The sequence below is a fragment of the Typopeltis vanoorti genome, chromosome 1 (assembly GCF_054136105.1).
Source record: "Typopeltis vanoorti isolate ZY-2024b chromosome 1, IOZ_Tvanoo_1.0, whole genome shotgun sequence".
In the NCBI taxonomy this organism is placed as follows: Eukaryota; Metazoa; Arthropoda; class Arachnida; order Uropygi; family Thelyphonidae; genus Typopeltis; species Typopeltis vanoorti.
In genome coordinates this window covers 186,146,971-186,169,534 of record NC_143549.1, presented here as the reverse complement: position 1 = coordinate 186,169,534, position 22,564 = coordinate 186,146,971, and the positions used below count along the sequence as shown (strand labels likewise).

General features: G+C 33.9%; 1 protein-coding gene across 1 annotated transcript in view; it reads right to left on the bottom strand.

Annotated features, from left to right (window-relative positions):
* roq (RING finger and CCCH-type zinc finger domain-containing protein roquin) overlaps positions 1 to 22,564 on the bottom strand; it is a 504,568-nt gene that overhangs the window by 23,843 nt on the left and 458,161 nt on the right. Inside the window, exon 18 of the mRNA XM_090405434.1 lies at positions 21,087 to 21,189. Coding sequence (XP_090261560.1) covers positions 21,087 to 21,189 — 103 coding nt within the window. The remainder of the gene's footprint in view (positions 1 to 21,086; positions 21,190 to 22,564) is intronic.

Sequence of the window (22,564 nt, the reverse complement as noted above, 5' to 3'; positions counted from 1 at the left end):
TGGAAGATTTCAGGAAATTTAATGAACAATGTCAAACAGCTCGTAGTAAAAACAGACAACAGAATTTTTTGGCTTTGTTAAGATGATAAATAAGAATTGATTTACTTGCCAGTATAAAAATTCGCTGGGTCTATGGAGACCAAAAATACAAAGAAGAATCACACTCTGGAGATCCCATTGCAAAATCTAAAGCAACCACTGCCTGATTCAGCTGGGGAGGCATGTAGTGAAGTTTCTGCTTGACAGAAAGAAGAACCACAAGGCAGATGTAAGGAAAGAGACAGTAATGGAAAGAAGAAATCATATTGAAAGTTCTTAGTAATTAAGTTGACAAGTACCCTCAGAAAATATGGAGAAAAAAAAAAGTAAAGAAGTCAGGTCACATAGAAGAGCACATTATAAAACTGTGATGGCTAAAAGCATGTTTTATCTACCCACCCTTCTTAATTTCTTCTTTCCTTGCATTGGAAAAGCTAACAAAATTTTGCTGTTTTTATCTATGTTTCAAAATGGCTGATTCACAAAATGAAACTGATATGGTTTTCTGTCCATTTCCTAATTTTAATATAAAAGGCTAAAAAAATTGTATGCAGTGCTTTCCATAGTATTAATTACTCTCAACAGCTGTATTTTGAGCTGATGGTTTTCAACACCACAATCATTGTAAACATTATGCAACATATCCTTCCCACTATGACATGGTGTCCTCCTTTTACATCTATGCCACACCACTGCAGATATTACACGTTGCTATTATTCTGGGTACATAAAGTTAAAAAATATATACATCTGTGTTTACTAAATGAAAATTTTTGGGCACAGATAATCATTTGAAAGGAAATTCAGTTCACAATGGTGAATTAAAAGTTAGTGAGAGTGGGTGTTGGAACACAATATATAGCATCTCCAACTCGCATGCTTCTCATGGTCCACCGTTTTAAAAGTTCAAATGAGGTACTGGTGACTGAGTATGGGAATTTGAACCCTAACAGAGGAAGTACTATTAGAAACACCTGTTCAAAGGCAATAACTAGCAATCCTACTTTTTTATGGAAGTTTTTTCACTTGGCTATGCTACTAATTACATATTGGGTTCTATACTTTATTCAAGTAAGCAAACAAAGTTTGCACCTGAAGTGCTTTCAAGAGTGGGGCAACTCATGGTAAAGGTGGTATAAGTTCTCATCACTTGCCTTAGTATCGCCCATAATGCAAAGCACATCTCCTTGCAGACATGTATAATGCTATGCATTAAGGGAAGGGCCACTACCCAGAGGTGGCGATACTAAGGTGAAAATAATGGAGAAGTCATATTTACCTATATGAGTTGCCAAAGGGTGTCACACCCTATTATTAAAATTCTCTGGATTAGAGATAAGTTTATGGAAGTTTTTTCACTTGGCTATGCTACTAATTATATATTGGGTTTTATCCTTTATCCAAGTGTTAGCAAAAAATTTGCACCTGAAGTACTTTCAGGACTGGGGCAACTAGGGGTAAAGGTGGTATAAGTTCTCATCACTTAGTGACCCTTCCCTTAATGCATAGCATTATACATGTATGCAAGGAGATGTGCTTTGCATTATAGGAGATACTATGGCAAGTGATGAGAATAACTTATACCACCTTTACCACGAGTTGCCCCAGTCCTGAAAGCACTTCAGGCACAAACTTTGTTTACTAATGCTTGAATAAAGGATAAAATCCAATATATAATTAGTAGCATAGCCAAGTGAAAAAACTTCCATAAACTTATCTCTAATCCAGAGAATTTTAATAATAGGGTGTGACACTATTTGGCAACTCGTATAGGTAAATATGACTTTTAGCTGATTTTAGCTGATACCATTACTTGCAGATGATCAAACTGTATTAACTACATTAGAAGATGATCTACAGAGATCAGTAAAATCAAATGAAATTTCAGAATAATATATGAGAATTTACAGGTAGATTTTTTAACGATACTTGTGACATAATGATTAGAAATATATATATACACGTTAACACAAGAATAATGTTTAATTTGCCAAATATTTTGGTCTGAATATTCCAGACCATCTTCAGTGGCTACATAGGAACAGTTTTAAAAAATAAAGTGGAATACGAACAATTGATCATTCACACATAGAACTCATGTGTTCACCTTCTGGTCTTACGAACAACAGTTTATAGAAAACCAACTTTCACAGGTCTTTATATTCTCAAAGAATCTGCTCATCATCCTTGTCAAAAAACAGGAATCATAAAATGTTTAATCTGACGAGCCAAAACTAACTGTTCAACTTCTCATTTATTACAGGAAGAACGCTCGAGTATCAAACATCACATGAAACTAAATGGCTTCTCCGAAAAGAGTACACAACATCTTTTCGATTCTTACAATCCAACACAGAACAGCAAAGATTCAATATGCCGAATTCCAATTCCTTACATTTCCGGGATTTCAGAACCAATTTCAAGAATTCTGAAGAAATATGATTTAACAGCCACTTATACTCCTATTAACAAATTATCCACCTATTTTCCTTCATCTAAAGATAAACGCTCAACCTTGTCTCTACCTGGTGTGTATCAAGTTCCTTGTAATTGTAATCTTTCCTATTTTGGACAAACTGGACGTTCTATAGAAAAAAGAATTCAAGAGCATCAGTCATTAATTCAACACAACAAACCTGAGAAATCTGGATTAGCTCAGCATGGATTAGAAACAAGCCACAACATCCTTTGGTCCAAGACTCTCCTCCTACACAGATGTCGCTATAAATTTGAACGTTTATTTAAAGAAAGTGTGGAGGCCTTACTTCAACGTCCTAACTTGAATCGTAATGACTGTATATCTATATCAAAAATTTGGGAAAGTTTAATCAGGATAACACATTATTATTTTATTTTATTTTTTGTAAATTTCCTATATTAGTCTAATGTTATTTAAGATTATTATATGAATTTCTGAATTAATATCTTTAATTGTGACTTTAAAAATGTTTACTCTTCTAATACTTAGCGATATGACATCACGCGGCTCATTCTATGTGTGAATGATCAATTGTTCGTATTCCACTTTGTTTTTTAAAACTATTCCTATGTAGCCACTGAAGATGGTCTGTAATATTCAGACCGAAATATTTGGCAAATTAAACATTATTCTTGTGTTAACGTGTATATATTTCTAATTTACAGGTAGGTTTCTGTGGTTAAGCAGTTCTGTGGGAAGTTTTCGGTTGTGAATTTTTGGTTGGATGGTCTTAATTGCTTTTCAATAAACTCCTTATTTATATTACAATGTGGTCTCAATACCTAAAACCTCTCACAAAATATATGAGAATATCTAAAATAAAGAGAAAAATAATAGCTTTCAAAGGAGAAAACCCAATAAGAAGTAAAACAGTGGTAGATAATAAAATATTAGAACAAGTAAATACTTTCAAATACCTGGGATGTAGCTTATCATATGAAGATGAAAAAGATATAGATATTAAAATATCAAATTTTGTTAAAGTAAATGGCATAATAAATAATATATTTAAGCTATCCATGGTAAAAACAACACACCAGAATCAGACTACCCCCCCCCCCCCATCCTCAGGTTCGCTATCCATGATTTCAGTTATCCATGGTCAACCCCCGGTCCAAAAATATTAAATGGAAAATTCCAGAAATAAACAATTTATAATTACATTGGCAAAGTTGATATTAGATCCAACATTATTTCAAAGCCAAATGTTTGTAGAAACTATGAAATTTTCGTAAGCTGACCTGACAGCTTACAAGAATACAATACAATTCTCAGCATCCTAGAGTTGCCTTAGCTTGCACTACTTGACCTAAGTAGCTAAGGCACTCAGGGATGCCGAGATTTGTATTCTCGTAAGCTTTCAGATCAGCTTATGAAACTTTCATAGTTTCTACAAAAATATGGCTTTGAAATAATGTTGGATCTAATATCCACTTTGCCTATGTAATTTTACATCATCGAAATGAAGCCGCAAGGCTTTTTCTTTTAGTAATGGACAATTCATAAGTTTTAAATTGCACACTGTTCTGAGTAGTTCTCAGTTATCAGGTCAACTATTGCAGTGCTTGTGTTCAAGTAACCCTTATTTTACTTAATAATGGCCCCCAAAGCACAGGATGCTGGCAATTCAGATATGCCAAAGAGAAACCGTAAAGTGCTTTCGTTTAGGTGAAAAAGGTGAAAGTTCTTGACTTCATAAAATAATAAATAATAATAATAAAGCGTATGCCAAGATTGCTAAAATTAGATTCACATTCAGATAACTTTTATTGCAGTATGTTGTTAAGCCCTTACTGTGCCTAATTTTTAAATTAAACTTTATCAGAGTATTGTATGTATGTATAGGAAAAAACATAGTATACATAGGATTCGGTACTATCTGCAGTTTCAGATATCTGCGGGGTGTCTTGGAATGTATTCCAACGTGGATGGGGGAGGGGATGCTGTATATAACATTCTGTCTAGACCAACTTTATTATATGGGAGTGAAACATGGACCATAAAAAAAAAAAAAGAAGAAGAATGAAAAATAGATTCAAACAGTAGAAATGAAATTTCTCAGAAAAATAGCTGGATAAACTAAGTGGGACCATAAAACAGAAATTCTATAATCACTGAATATAAAGCCAATTAATTATTAACTACATAAATATAAACAAAAATAGAACATGTAAACTAAAGGGATAATAGCAGAACTACCAAAATTATTGTACAGATATAAAATAAATGAAAAAAGAAGAAGAATTGAAAGAACAAGAATGTACAAGACCAGAACAGGTTACTTGGCCTAAAAACATACTAGGAAGAACCTAAAACAGCATTGGTTCTATGGGAGTTATGCCAGGAACCTTTCCACAGCATGTTATAATGCATCAATGATCTCTGTAGATCACTTTCTGATGTAGCCAGTACAATTTATTCATCTGCAAATAGTAATGTATCTATCTTTGTTTGTGTTTATTTGTATTCAAATTGAGTTTTGTATTTTTAAATTATCATCTTTAAAGCAGAAGTGTTTAATTGCAGTTTTATAATTTTTTTCTCATCTGTGCTCTATTTTAACTATTACTTTATTTTATGTATCTATTTTAATTGATTTTTGTGTGCTAATTAACTTTATCAAAAGCTTTTTTCTAAAATATATAAGTGCAACTTGCATTTCATTTTCACCTTCTCTTCTCAATAATTAAGAAAGAAATGAATCTTATACAAGATCAGGCATTTCAGAATCCAAATATATTTATTCTTCTCATTGCAGAGATTTCATCCTCTATAATTTAACTTTTCCTTTAACATCCCTACATCTGTATCGTATTACTTGCATTCTTGTGTAGTTGTGATAAATATTTTTATTTCCTTTTATTTTCTTATATAAAAGTTATTACCGATGATTTTTTTTTTTTTTGCATTGTTAGGAGTCTTTCTGGTGTTCTAAGCACTGTTAAAGAATTTCCAATCTTTCTTTAAATTTCTGTCTGCATTATATTTGAACCTTCTGAAGTTTTTCTATTTTTAATTTTATTCATTATGCTATTTATTAATGATACAATACATATAACATTTTCCTTTTCTTCTATCTTTGGTTAATATATTTTAACTTATTACTTTTATTACGCAAATTTTGAAAATAATTTATCAATTTTTTAATGTTATTTCTTGTATTTTTAAATTTAAAAAATTTTTTTATTGATATATTTTATTATAATTTAGTTATAACATGATATATGTGATCTCTCAATTATTAAACCTTTAAATAACCAAACGCACAGTTAACCAACAATTGAATCGGTCAGCATGTCAAACTGACTTCTGGTACAGCCAGAAGTCAGTTCGACATGTTTTTCCAATTTTGATCATTTTTCTTTTTTTGGAATAGCTTCCTTTTGTACTATGCAGTAACCTACCATTTGTCTGACATTCGAAACAACAATCCTTTAATTAACTGACCGATGTATGTCAAATAACCTATCGTAGACATGTAATTGTACTTAATGTATCTGACCCTTCAATTATCAGAATGGCAAATTGCCTGTGGTAGATTACTGCACAACCATTTCTAATAAATGTCTTCTTATTAAGTTTCCTACATTTCTATATCAGCCCATCTGAACTGTATGCCCAATCTCCACCTATCACTTGGTTGCTAGTGGTCACATGAATGCATCTTCAAACCATACCACCAAAAAATATTTGCATTGCTGGTATGTTCTTTTGATACTTGTAGCTAGCATCACTAGCAGCAAAATTTATTATTATATTACACACACACACACACACGCATATATTCATTTTGATGTAACTGTTAAATGGAAGCTGTGACAACTACACAAATTCATAAATTTGTCATTTCTAATCTCAATGGTGTTTGTTTCGCATTTATTCCAAAGAATTAGAATAAGTGCAACGTGGTTGTCTGAGAAGGAGATGATGTCAGGAATAGAAATAGAAGGATATATAATTTTCTGGAAGGACAGAAATGTGAAAAGAGGAGGGTGGGGGATGTGTGTGTGTGCTGTTAATGATTGCAGAGAAACTGTGTTTGCAAAGTGTGGAAGTTGATATGATAGTGCATGCACAGATTTTGAATGTGTGTGGTGTAAAATTGAAATAAACAGGTTAGTATATCTGATAGGATGTTGTTATAGGCCAGGGAATGAAGAGAATACTAATTGTGAAATGTTTAGGCAAATTAGTTGGGCATGTAAAAAGAAGGTGATCTTGGTGGGAGACTTTAATTACAGTATAGAATGGAAGGAGGAGACAGTGTATGAGAACAAGGAGAATGAGTTTGTGGAATTTCTGAGAGAGATGTATCTTAACCAGCACATGACTGAGGCAACCACAAGCTTTAATGTTTTGGATTTGGTGATAACTTCACAAGATGTAGTTGTTAATGAGGTGTTGACACTGCTGCTGGTTGGCGAGAGTGATCATGAGTGCTTGTTTGGGAAGTGATGAAACAAGAAAAGGTTACTGACAAAAATATACATGTGGCAGTGATTAAAAAAGCTCTATAAATCAGTTAGAATCAGCATGTTGGGTAGATGAGCTGAGCAGAAAAGATTGACAATGCATGGAAACTTACATGGTGGTATCTGACAAAAGCAATGTATAACTGCATACCAAGGGTTAAGTGCGTAAACAGAGTAGGAGTGAAATGAATGAACATTGAAATCAAGCAAGCAATGCTAGGAAAGAATATGCTATGGAGGAGGTACAGGACAGTTGCTGTGATTGGATCCATGATGAGTATAAAGTGCAGGTTAGAAAGGTCATGAGCATGGTAAAGAAAAAAGAAGGTGCAGTATGAGAGGAGATTGGCTGGTCAGACCAAGGTTAACTCAAGGGAATTTTTCTGCTATATGGCAAGCGAGAAAAAGAATAATTATGACAGGTTGACACTGGTGGATAATCATGGCAGCAGAATAACAGCTGCAAAGGATATAGTGGAATTACTGAACAAGCACTTTACCAGTGTAAATCATACTGGTGTAAATGATGCGGTGCAATATATAGAAGGTCAGCATGGATTTGTAAAGGGCAGGTCCTTTTTTAACAATTTACTTGCATTTTATGATAAGGTAACAAGTGTGTTAGATAATGGAGAATCACATACAGTGATATTCTTGGACTTTACAAATGTGTTTGATAGACAACTACATGATAATTGGTGTACAAGCTGCAGAGGATGGGAATAGATAGTCTATTGGTTAGATGGATCATTGTCATAGATGATTGTCAGACATACAAAAATATTGGGAAAATTTGGAGAAAAGAGCAAAGCTAATAATAATGGCAAATACCTGTTGGATTTCTGCTCAGGACATGGAATGGTTAATTCTAACACCATGTTCCAACATAAAAATGTGCACAAATTCACATGGAGAGAAGAGGAGGATGAGAAAAGTCTCATTGACTATGTTATTGTTGATAGTGATGTTTTCTCTCTGGTGCAGGACACCAGTGTACAGAGGATTTGAAATTACAAGTGATCACTATTTAGTCTTAGCAGGATAAAATTGAATTTCATATTGAAAAGAATAACATGTAAGAAAGTTTTAAAGCGAATAAAAGTTGAGCTCTCAGATATGAACTGTAGACTAAAATGCACAAAAATTATTGAAGAAAAAATGAAGGAGTTTGAGAATAGCAACCAAACCTTGGAGATTCAGTGGCAAGCCTTGAAGAAAACACTGACTGATTCAGCCAGAGGCATGTGTGAGGTTGTCTGCAAGGATAGAAAAATCAGAACTCCATGGTGGACACTTTATTCCAATTTGATAATTTCAATGGCAGACAATTTCAATTTGATAATTCAATATGAAATATCAAAAGTTCCTGGCAAATAAGTCAGCCTATGCTCTTAGAGAATACAGAGACAAATGTAAGAAAGCTAAACACTATGTAAAACTAGCTGAACAAAAGTCATGGGAGGACTTTGGCAAGAACATAGAAAATAAAATATCAAGAAGGTGGTAAGATATTCTGGAGGTTGTTGAAGAAGGCTAAAAATGGAGGAAAGAGTGTTGTAAAAGGAGTTAGAGATGATAAAGGTGACATGAAAATGGGAGAAAAAGATATCCTTGAAGTATGGATTAATTACTTCGAAAAATTGCTAAATGAAACGAGCAGTGATAGCACAGTGGTAAAAAACACTCAACAGGCATACAGTCAGGAATACATATCCATACTTGAAGTAGAAAAAGCCATCAAAGGCCTGAAATGTGGAAAGGCAGTAGAAGTAGATGATATTCGGCCAGAAATGCTGAAGTATGGTGGTATAAAAGTCTTACAGTGGCTGCACTGCATAGTTCAGAAAGCCTGGACAGAGGGACGAATTCCCGATGATTGGAGTAGAGCTCTCATAGTACCCATATATAAAAAGGGAAAGAAAACTGAATGTGAGAATTACAGATGCAGTTCGTTACTGAGTGTTCCTGGTAAGATATATGCAAGCATACTTGAGAAACGGTTGAGAAGAATTGTGGAAGAAAAGCTTGGTGAAGAACAAGCTGGATTCAGGTCAAATAGAGGCTGTCAGGATTAGATCTTCACTTTACGACAAATAGTTGAAAAATCATGGGAATATAACAAAGATCTGTATTTAAGTTTTGTAGATCTGGAAAAAGCATATGATAAGAGAGAAGCTATTCAAAACGCTACAGTTATATGGTGTCAATGGAGCATTATATCAAGGAGTACTTAGTCTTTATTTGAGTTGTAACTCAGCAGTTAGAATTGAAGAAAGTACAAGATGGTTTAATGTTAAATCTGGTGTGAGACAAGGATGTACATTATCCCCTCGGTTATTAATTATCTATATGGATCACATCATGAAGGAAAGTGGTACTAAACATGATATCGGAATTGGAGATGTTAATGTCAGCTCTTTGCTTTATGCGGACGATGTTATACTTCTAAATCAATCTGCTAGAAGTTTGCAAGATTCCCTGATTAAATTGAATAATTGTTGTAATAGATATGGTATGAAGGTCAGCAATAAAAAGACAAAAACAATGAAAATAGGCAGAATCGTTGCAAATGTCAACAGCGTTTTGAACGGAGACCATGTGGAACAAGTAAAATATTTCAGCTACTTAGACACGATTTTTAGTGAAGATGGTAAATTAAATATTGAAATAGACAACAGAATCAACAAAGCTGTTATGGTAGGCAGTCAATTGAATAAATTCATATGGAATAAGAGAGAAATTGGTGGGAACACTAAATTAGCTGTATACAAGACAGTGTTCAAACCAGTTTTAGCTTATGGATCTGAGAGCTGGGTCAGAAGTAAAACACTTGACCAAAGACTAGAGACCGCAGATATGAGAGTCCTGAGAAAGATTAGAGGCGTGAACAGATGGCATCAATGGCAATATCATATTAAAAATGAGGATATTAGGAAAGAACTTGACATTGTCAGCATCCAGGAATGCGTTAGGCAGAGCTAATCTCAGGTGGTATGGTCACTTAAACAGAATGGGCGAAGAAAGATTAGCAAAAGAAGTGTTTTCTCTGCAAGGTTGGCAGGAAAACAACCCACAGGAAGACCAAGATATAGGTGGATTGATACTGTACAAAGTGCCTTAGTCAATAGAAATATAAGATCTGATAATGTTGGAGTCTTCGCAAGTAACAGACTGATTTGGAGGAAAACTGTAGATAAGAAGTTAGTAATGATGTAAATTTTTCATGTAGTACTATCATATCCTGTACACCCCTTGAGGGTACATGGCAGGAATTTGATGATGATGATGGATCATAGATTGCCACTCTGAATAATACCAGCAGGTTGTGTGATGGAGAAATGTCTCAAAAAAGGAGGGTAATCAGTGGTATGCCCCAGGGTTCTGTTCTTGGGCTCCTACTGTTTAACTTGTTTGTAAAATGATATATCATATGGACTGACTGGGGATCTTCAGTTGTTTGCTGATTATGGAAAGTTGGGAAGAATTATAAGTAACACTGCTGATGTTAATCCCCTTTGGGAAGATTTGAATAGACATTTTACTTGAACAAAGAAGTGGGGATTGTAATTTTAATATCAATAAGTTCAAGGTGTTGCATTTTAGAGTGCATAAATATAAGGCTGTGTACTATATTGATGGTGCTGTAGTGCAGGAAGTGGATGAGATTAGAGATTTGGGAGTGATGGTTGGCAGTAGACTGAAGTTTAGAGGACATAGTGCTAGTGTTGCAAAGGCTGCACATCGTAGTGATGCTATGATAAGAAGTACTCTAACATGTAGGGATAATGAAGTGGTTGTGCCACTGAATAAAGCACTGGTCACACTAGTTTTCAGTGTGATGCTGAGACATTGGAGAGGGACCAGGGGTGAGTGACTAAAACAATATCACGACTTTGGACTGCTGGCTATGGGGAGAGAGAGAGAGGTTGAAAAAATGTGGATTGCAGAGTTTGGTGCATAGGAGGTAAAGAGGTGATATGATAGATTCATTTAAGTTAGCGAGTAGATTTTATCAGATGAGATTATAAAAAGAGTAGAAGGCGAGAGGGGGAAAAACTAAAGGTCATCCCAGGAAGTTACACAAGAGTGTGGTGAAGAGGGGTGTGAAGAGTAGATTTTTTACATGGAGAATTGTCAGTGAGTGGAATCCATTACATACATACATACATTAATGTTTTGTTAATGCAAAGAGTGTTAAGGATTTTAAGATTTGATATCATAAATATGTTGTCAGGTGAATGAACCTCGCATGAGTCTGCCGACTTGATGGAGGGTATAATAATAATAATAACAACTGTCTACAAGTTTATACCCATATTAGTGTTAATCTTTAAACATGATACTACGCTACCTACTATCCATTTGATGAATCAATTATCTTATATAAGATAAAGAGAAGGAGGTAGTTTTAAAACTGATATGTAAATTGTAACTCTGGAATGAGCAAATTATTTAGTTATAATAATGCTAGCAATAAAACCATAAGAAGTTGGGTATGAAGGTTAATTAGTTCAGTATTAGAGTACTTTACAATAATGCAATGTATTAGTTTTGGTTTCCTATGTGTGTGTGTGTATATATATATATATTTATATATATGTGATTATATGCTTCAACTCAGTTGTTGTGATACATTTTTAAAAATAGATTTAATGACTTAAAAACCGAGATTACTTATAAAGATTTAACAAGATTAATACAACTAGTTTCGGCTTATAATAGCCTTCATCAGGTATTCTTAAAGGAAGAGAATAGTAATAAACATTGAAGTAAATAAACAAAAACGTTTTTTATGTATCAATTATGTGTGGCGATTTTTTACCTGTATTTTCAAGTTTTTAGATACTTCAATGTTTATTACTATTCTGTTCCTTTAAGAATACCTGATGAAGGCTATTATAAGCCGAAACTAGTTGTATTAATCTTATTAAATCTTTATAAGTAATCTCGGTTTTTAAGTCATTAAATCTATTTTTAAAAAAAAAAATATATATATATAATAAATTTAGTTTAATCCTTTATCCAAGTGTAAGCAAACAAAGTTTGTACCTGAAAATATCTTCAGGACTGAGGTAAATCAACACCAGGCAACTCCGAGCAAAGGTGGACCAAGCTCTCATCACTCCTTGTCTCAGTATTTCCCATAATGCAAAGCACATCTCCTTGCAGACATGTATATGGCCATGCGTTAAGGGAAGGGCCACTACCCAGACCGGTTTCGACCTTTATTGAGGTCTCGTCAGTGGGAGGCAGACCCAAACGTGGAGATACTAAGGCAGAAGCAATAGGAGAGGTCATATTTATCTATACAAGTTGCCAAGAGGTGTACCACCTTATTATTGAATTACTCTGGATTTAGAGAAAGATGTTGGAAGTTTATTTTGCAATTCAATAATAAGGTGGTACACCTGTTGGCAACTTGTATAGGTAAATATGACCTCTTCTATTGCTTCTGCCTTATTATCTCCACGTTTGGGTTTGCCTAGGGTTCATGTATTTTTGAAAAAAAAAATATGGGACACTTTTGGTTTGAATAAACCAACAAAATGTTTTTGCTTTTCTTACTTACGAACATCAGCAAAGGGAAACAAATTTAATTAATTATAGCAATCTTAAAATTGAAGTTTAAACAATACTAAATTATTGATCTTTGCTTGTGATATACTTCTTAGATGACTGTATTTTCTCAAGTAAAGAATGATTATGTTTTACCAAGTTATGAAACTCCACACAGTCCTTATTGAAAAACACTTTAACAATGAGCACAGCTTTCACAGTTTCTACAGATAACCTATTCTTTTCGTTTGTCCATAAGGAGTTCATCCGGGGAAACAGTCTTTCAATACTAGCATTTGTGCCAGGAATGCAGCAGAAGAACTCAACAATCTTCTTCAAATTTATTAATTCATTTACTTCAACACTCAAATAATTCATACCAAACTTCTCCTGTAGATTTTGTTTTAATTTCTTCTTTCTTCTCTATAATTGCCTTTTTCAAGATCATCACCTCATCAAACAGTTCAGTTTCATTGATTTTTGTGTTTGGGCAAGACCTCTTCAATAGTTGTTACACTTTTCTGCACACTTTTCCAACTGAGACTGGCTTCTGGATTCTTCAATAAAATCCAAGGCAAACTTTCAAAAGTAAGAGTGTCAGAAGACCATTCTTGGATGTATTCTATACAGGTGTTATAAAATTCATTATAACAAATTAATTATAAAAATGAATTACCATAATTCTTCTCAGTGATGAGTCCATCTTCAATTAATGCCTACAGTAAGGACTGTTCTTTCCTTGTTGCAAAATCATTATCTCGTCTCTGCTGAAATTTCTCTAAGAGGCTTTCAATAATGGATTTTGTTTCAGCAAGAGTGACTTTCTCACCTTCAATTGCACAAATTGTTGCACGAAACATTTCAGATCGGCATTCTAGAAATGTGGCTATTAGCTCTGAAACTGGATTACTAAAGAAATTTTTTTAGAAGCAATGGTGGTTTATCAAGTGAAAGAACATATGATTTGAGAACTTGGTACATCTCATTCATCCTTCTGAGAGCAGGGTACAGAGACAACCATCGCATTTTTGAGTGCCCTAACACTGTACTTAGTCTTGTACTCAGTATTTAAAAAGTCACAAAAACCTTTGAGTGTATGCACTCTAACAGTATAGATATAAAAGTGCTGATATAATTTTTCAATGACAGCTTGAACGTCCATGGGCAATGTATCAGCTGCACACTGTACAGCATTATTTATGATATGGGATGAACAACCAACTCCTATCAACGTACGATTCAATTTTGATTTCAATTTATGAAAAGCATTGTTCTTTCCTCTTCTGGAACTTCCACCAAAATTTGTATTAGTATTATCTGCTGACAAGGCAACAACTTTCTTTTCAATATTCCACTTTGTCATTAGTTGCCATACATATTCTGTAAGTTGGTCTGCAGTTTCACACAGTAAATCTAAAACTCTAGAACCATAGTTTTGATGGCCTCTTCTGGTATGAAGTATCGAACTAGAACTGGAACTATTTTCAAAGCACCGTGGTTAGAACTGTCTATCATTATTGACACATAATTAGCTTTCTCAAGTTCATTTCTGAAAACAGCCATTGCATAAGGTGCTAATACACTCACAATTATAGCTAGAGTCTTCTTTTAACCGCAAGTGAACTTTTTGTCATATAGGATTATTTTCGACGTGCAGTCCATCAAACTGAAATTTTGGTTGTGCATGCATACATAATATAGCTTCATCAGCTGCAAGATTTCTTTCCATTTCACCCATTGTTTTTTTAGAAAAATAATCTGACACTTTACTACTTACACTTGCATTTTCTGCTAATTTGTGTCTCTTCGTAGTGATGTGCTGCGTGATGTCTGACCGACCACCGTGTTGTATGCTGAATATTGCATTACATTGTGTACATTTCACTTTCTCGTCGACTTTGCCATCACAATTACATGGTATAATAAGAGGGTATTCAGCCTTAGCTTTTCTGTGAGAACACACTTTTTTTTTCGGCATTTTAAAGGCATATAAAATAATAAAACTAATTACGTTATCAATTGTTATCAATTGACTAAGTATTATCAATTGATAACACAATTTTATGATCAATAACTAATATCGATTTCTTGGCAATTACATATTTTATGTTTAAGAATGGGAATGTTAAACACAAATCACGGGACAATTTTGCATCCGAAGAGTTTTATTGGGACACCAGGACACAAACTATTAATAAGGGACAATCCTGTAAGATACCGGACGTATACGAACCCTAGGTTTGTCTCAATAAAGGTTGAAATCAGTCTGGGTAGTGGCCCTTCCCTTAATGCATAGCAGTATACATGTCCACAAGGAGATGTGCTTTGCATTATTGGAGATACTGAGAAAAGAAGTGATGAGAGCCTGGTCCACCTTTGCTCGGAGTTGCTTGGTGTTGCACCACCTTACCTCAGTCCTGAAGATATTTTCAGGTACAAACTTTGTTTACTTACACTTGGATAAAGGATTAAACTAAATTTATTATAGTCTAACCAAGTGCAAAATAAACTTCCAATATCTTTCTCTAAATCTAGAGTAATTCAATAATAAGGTGGTACACACCTGTTGGCAACTTGTATAGGTAAATATGACCCCTCCTATTGCTTCTGCCTTAGTATCTCCACATTTGGGTCTGCCTCCCACCGACAAGACCTCAATAAAGGTGAAAACCGGTCTGGGTAGTGGCCCTTCCCTTAATGCATAGCAGTATACATGTCTGCAAGGAGATGTGCTTTGCATTATGGAAGATACTGAGACAAGGAGCTTGGTCCACTTTTGCTCAGAGTTGCCTGATGTTGCACCACCTTACCTCAGTCCTGAAAATATTTTCAGGCACAAACTTTGTTTGCTTACACTTGGATAAAGGATTAAACTAAATTTATTATAGGCTAACCAAGTGCAAAATAAACTTCCGATATATATATATATATATATTTTTTTTTAATGTGAGTCATGCCCATGAGAGACAGCAAATCAATCATACATTAGTAATGTGGGTGGACTAAGGTTACATAATTTGGATAATTATCTAACACTTTAGTCCATCCACAGTGCCAAGGTTAGATAATTTGGATAATTTCCCAGCTCTAAAGAACAAACATGGTACTATTTCAAGCCATGGCAGGTATCCACTAAATAGATTGATGTTTCGCAAAGAGTAACAAAGTAGTCTACACCACCTGAAAATATAAACATACACATATATGGAGATCAAGAACCCTGAAGTAGTTTGGAAAAGTTCTATTTTGGTCTCTAGAGCAGAGTTTCCAGAATATGCCAAAAAAAAAAATAAAAATAAAAATCAACAAAATAAAAATACCAAAAATTAAATAGTAATTATCTCAGATTACAAGGATCATTTTCCCATTGCACTATTATAAAAGTGCTTCTGTGTCTGAAGATATTGCTTCAAGATTCAGTAAAATATCAGTAGTTAATATATTGACTAGTTTATTTGTTTCTTATATGATATTATGAGTTAATACCATGATATAATTAAATTATGTCAATCAAGAGAACAATATAAGGTAACTTTTAATTTTAAACAAATTATGGACTCTACAACCGTGTTATAAATAATTATTTTAATTTCCCTACATTTCATATTAAGGTCATCATCTGGAGTATACACACACACAAATATACAGAGACAAGCTATATTACACTTCACATAGTATGCTGAAGAGACGATGATTTGATCAACGGTTATTCTACTGGCCTGAACTCTAGTGAAATTAAAATAAAATTACAATAAATAAATGAAATAAAATAAAATAAGTTGCATCAAAGCTATATTCTATTTAAGACAACATCAGAGATTGAAAAACAGAACACACTTCCATTTCGAGATACACTTGTTACGCATCTTCCTTCTGGCAGTCTTTCCTTCATTGTTTACCAGAAACCGATACATACTTGCCAATATATACACACAAAAACTCCTACCCCCCCCCACCCCCAATGCAAAAACTAAGGGTCATTAATACACTTAAAAACAGGGCTTTGAAGATTTGCTCCAATGAACAAACACTTAAAGATGAATTAAAAGTTATCAGCAATACCTTCCTAAAAAATGGTTACAGCCAAAATACTATCAACAAAATTCTGTACAAGATCTCACTTAAAAACAAAAATAAACAAGACTATAATAAAACTGTAACCAGAATACGTGTGTTGAAGCTTAAGTGCTGTGAAGAATTCATGTTAGAGGTTTAATGGAATATTAACAGCACCGAGAAAGGATTAACACTAATTTTAATACTTCCAATATTTCGTCTCCATCACAGAGACATCTTTTGGGATTACAAAAACTTTTTGTAACAACACACACACAAATACAATACAAAGTGAAACCAAAGTCCTATCTAGGTGGTGCGCCCTCTATGGGCATTTGCAGGTGGCCTGGGATGTAAAGAGGGATCTCTGTTGTCTTAAATGGAGCAGATAAGGGTAGCAAGTTTACGGTGGGGATTAAAAGCTGTATGGAGGTTGTACTTTTTTAATGATCTGGCTATTTTTTCTGAAGTACCACGGATGTAAGGAATGGTGATGGCATTTCTGAAGAGATGGTCGGGGAATGGGGAAAGGACTTGATTATTTTTTTAATTCTGTAGTCATTATAGCCATTGGAAAGGAAGATGTTGTGTATATGTTTGAGTTCGGTTGAAAGGGCAGTTTTACTGGAACAAAGAGTGTAGGCCCTATTGGTCAGAGTTTTAATAATGCCATATTGCTGGGAGGAGTGGTGGTGGTGGAAGAGTTTGTGAATATATCTGCCTGTATGAGTAGGTTTTCTATATACAGAGAAAGAAAGGTTACCATTAGGAAGGTGTGTTACTAAGGTGTCTAGGAAGGGTAAACTATTGTTATTTTCTTTTTCTATCGTAAACTGGATTCTTGGATGTAGACTATTGAGGTGACAGAGGAAGGAATCTAATGTGTCTGGGCCATGAGGCCAAATAGAGAACACATCATCTACATATCTTAGCCAGATAGAAGGTTTTAGAGGGGAAGAGTCAATGGCTCGTTTTTCAAAATTTTCCATCTAATAATTGGCAAGAGGGGGAGGGGTGAGAGGAGGGGGGGGGGACCCATAGCAGTTTCCTCTATCTGTTTGTATTTTGTTCTTCCAAGAGAAATAACCAGAGTTGATGGCAAAGGAAAATAGCTCTAAGATATCAGAAAGAAAAACGTTTTTTAAGAGTGTTAAGGTGTAAATTAGGGGAATATTTGTAAACAAAGGGACGATGTCAAAGCTGACAGATATATCTGTATTATTTAAAGTAAGATTTTCAATTAAGTTTTTAAAATGGGTGGAATTTTTTTACATAAGATCAGGTAAGACCAGTGAGGGAGGGGGGGGGTTAAAGAGTTAGCTAGCTTTGATAATTTGTAGCAAGGTGCATTGGTGGCATCTACTATAGGTCTTAGGGGAGAATTAGGTTTGTGGATTTTGGGTAAACCGTATATCCAGAGGGGGGGGGGGGGCGAGAACAGAATGGTTTGAGTTTTTTTGTAATGTCAGGAGGTCAGGAAGAAACTTTTTTAAGTAGGTTTTTTTTTTCTTTTCTTTGAATCTGCACTTAGGAATCATCCTAATTTAAACAAATATGGTTGCATTAAACTTCCCAAAATTTGGGAAACTTTAATTATCAGAGATCCCTCTTTACATCCCAGGGCACCTGCAAATGCCCATAGAGGGCGCACCACCTAGACAGGACTTTAGTTTCACTTTGTATTGTATTTGTGTTGTTACAAAAAGTTTTTGTAATACCCGAAGATGTCTCTGTGACGGAGACGAAATATTGGAAGTATTAAAATTAGTTTTAATCCATTCTCAGTGCTGTTAATATTCCAATAAACCTCTAACATGAAAACTGTAACCATTCCATTAAAAGGATATTAGACAAAATAAACAGAATATTACAAAAATACAACCTTCCTGGCCTCCTGTAAACCTTCTGCAAAATTAAAGAACTTACTCAACACATCCCGGGATCCACTCCCTTCACTGGCCCACCCTGGGGTATGCCGTATTCATTGCACCTGTAATTTGCCCTATATAGGGGAAACAGGATGCACAATTCCTATCACAAAAAAAGAACATAAATATAACTATGGTCAAGCTGGTCTTTCTATTCATGCCCTGAATGCTTTACATAGAATGGAAAAGTACCTGTTGTTTACATCACACCAAGTATGAACGTAAATTTATGTAGGCCTGTGAGATTCTTATCAATCACCCTAATCTTAACAATAATGATGATCTAAAAATCCCAAACATATGGAAGGCACATATTCTACCCACTTAACCTTTCTCTCTAAGAGTTAATTGTAAATAGAACCATAGGTAATCCAGGATCCTAAATCTAATATAACAATTGTCATGTTAAATTAGGACATCATTTTCACTGTAACAAAACTATCTATATGAAAGAATTTCTCTGATGTTGTCTTAAATAAAATATAGCTTTGATATTTTATTTTAATTTCACTAGAGGTCAGGCCAGTAGAATAACCGTTGATCAAATCATTGTCTCTTCAGCATACTATGTGAAATGTAATTTAGCTTGTCTCTCTCTCTATATGTGTACACTCCAGATGATGACCTTAATATGAAATGTTGGGAAATTAAAATAATTATTTATAACAGTTGTAGAGTCCATAATTTGTGCAAAAATGAATGCTGATCACCATGTAACACTAAAGGAAAGGAATATAGGGTAGCAAAATGACCAAAAATAGAAAACTTTATTCCTGGAAAGAACAATCATCAATATACATTCTTTGTGAATCCTGAATTGAAACTTCTTCCTCTCTTACACATAAAGCTGGGCCTAAAGAGTGCTCTAAAGGGTTTGGACAAAACCAAGTAATGACACAAAAATTCGAGGAAGCTTACTTTGCTGGTTTTCAAATTAAAATGATTTTGCATAAAATTTCGTAAAGAAATTAAAAATTTCTTTACAAAAAAAAAGAAATTAAAAAGTTCCGCATATACTTCACACACAAAAAAAGTTTAAAACTTTAAGAAACAGATAGTGAATGTTGTTATGACAATTTCAGATATTTTGGAATTTGGTTGAAGAGAATCAGCATTTTACCTCATCAATCAGTTTGCCTTTGTTGTTGAGTTGTGCGAGTTTTTGTTAATACTGCAAAATCATTTCCTTTCTACTTCCTATCCCTGCTTCCAATCATTTGCAAGACTGGAAGTAGCAATATTGAATAGTAGATTCTTGGTAAGTCATACCCATTTTCAATTTTTTTAATCATGGCAATTTTATAATTCTGAAATGATAAAAGAATAAGCAATGATGAAACTGTTTGTTTTAATTTAATTACAGAAGCACTGCCACTAAAGATTCAAATATATCATGTGATGAAAGTGAGCGGTTGATCACATAAATAATGTGAGCAATTATAAATTACAATGAATACTGAGAATTTAATTATAAATGTCAATTTAATTTTTTTCTGAAAAACTTCAGTTTCCAAAAATCCCCACATATATCTTCCACCACAATTTTTTAACTTTGTTTTGAGAAAAAAAGCGCAAGTTATATCCAAGTAAATATGGTACATGGAAATCCATTAAATCCTTAGTTCACAAATTTTTGAATAATAACAAAGAAGAGAACTATATAACTAGTAGTCATACTGTTGAACTGCCCATGCAGTCAGCCTAGTGGCTTTGCGCTTCGCAACCACTGGGGTTTTTCATCCCGCAAGCAGGCAAACCAGTCCGAGGACACACACGGATTACAGTCAGGAATACTGATCCAGCCATAGATCTGATTCATCAGCCTATGCCGGTAATGGAGCCCGGATAAAATTTGGGGTGGTGGTGGTGGTGGTGGGGGACTAGATGGTACCGTGAACTCCCGTAAAAATGGGGAACGCTGTATCATCATACGGAATTTATTTATTTATATGTTGAACTATCAAAATTTAAGACGATGTCTCCCTAAAACACACCTTGTTCAGTGTTGTTAGCAATTAGCAAGGTAAAGAATTTCCCCAATATATATATATAAGCAACACCATCATGAAAGGTGAGATGCTGACATGGTGAGATGATGGTTTTTAAAAAGAGAACATAACACAGTTCACAAGAACAAGAAAGTGTCTGTTAAATAAATTTTGGGAAAGAGCATGCTTTTCTCATTTTTTTTTAGCATTTCTGTTATATATATAGGCAATTATAATATGAGCCTTTGATGTTTTAATAGTGGTTCAAAGTTCACTTTCATTTAGATGGGCTGTGGGTATAGCACTGATGTACTATAGGTTGTTCACATTCTTACATGTGAGGTTTAATACATAATATGCAAGTTTATATATTTCGAATATTATCAATCATGTAAAATAATCTGTTTATTTTGTCAAATTAAACAAAGAGTACAAATTCGCTGTTCAGTGGTAAGTAATACTAACAATTATTATCTACTCAAAGATATTAAAAAATGTATATTTAAATAATAAACTACTCATTCCTGAATAATAAAATATGAACTAAATACAAGAGAGTAATTCAAACCTTCATTATCATCTCCCCATGCTTTTTCTTCTTGTTCTAATTCCTGCAGCCACCGCTGCTCAATTTCTCTCATTTCTTCTCCAACTTGGATATCATATTCCTCCTAATTAAAATTTTACCAAATTTAAATTTAAACAAATACAAAATGGAAAGAGGATGTTTGAAATTAAGTTGAAATTCTTAAAATTATATTAAAGAGAAGTAAAAAAAAAAATTAGTATTCTTCAAGAAATTCAAATAAAACTAAGAAATAAATGTAATATTTTTCTGTCTTTTGGCATACTCATGTAAAGTCAAATTTAACATACAGTCCAAGATCGACATTTTAAGAAATTTTTCTATTCTAGAAGACTAATTATTATTATTCTGTGACTGTGAAGGACACATTGCGTGTTTTCATTTTATTCACTCAAAGCAAAACTATCTCAGAAACCCTGACTACAGTTTAAATGAAATGCTTAATAAGTTATGGATGTTACGGGTATTATTAATTCATTGTTGTTACATGCAGACAGAACTCAAACTTATAAAGTTTCAAAATTTACCAGGGCTTATGAAACTTTTTTTTTTTTTAAGTTTCAGTCCTATCTGGCTGAAACAACAATAGATTAATGCTTAACATCCATAATTGAACTTGCCAGATTAAAGCCTTCATAGAGAGCTTAAAAGACTTCATATTCTAATACTTAATAAGTTTCTTATTTTGTTTATTATACAGCATTATCATACAATAGGTACTGAAATCTTTCAGAACTATAATCTATAAACTTGGAGTAACCTCTTCAGGTCAAAAAACCAGCAAAGTTATCTGGTAAATCAGTTATATAACAAAATATGCAAGACAAGCATAGAACATACAGCACATTACATTATGAGAGAATGAATCTATTGCTATTCTTTTTGAATAGCTGGACAGTTCTAGTTCTTAGGAAAAACTATAGCGAAGGCCTGAGAAAAAAGAAACTGGTAGAATAAAAGAAGAGAAGCAAGGTTGGTGGGTAGGCAGTGAGAATTAAAGGGATTTTAGGTACTTACTGTCACATAATAGGATTAGTGGAAATGGAGGAATGATGGAAGTCAGTTCACTAGAGATGTCCTCAAGAAAGTAACTACAAAGTTTGGTTGCATTTCTTCTGTTCTTTTTGCAGTTACTTTCTTGAGGACATATCTAGTGAGTTGACTTCCATCATTCCTCCATTTTCACTAATCCTATTCTATGACAATAGGTACCTAAAATCCTTTTAATTCTCACTGCCAAAGAAGTAAATTGATAGCTTTCATCCAAATTAGTGCAAGGAATATATTTCAGGACTCCAGTATTATTAGATCTTTTATTTTGGATTGTTAAGGCTCTTCTAACCACATCAGCCATACTAACATTAAACACCTGTTCTTCTACCTTTCTCACTGTGTTTAAGTATTTCCATATTCAGATTTCTGTAGTTTCAGTGATCCATGTTGAAATTTGTGAAGTAAAT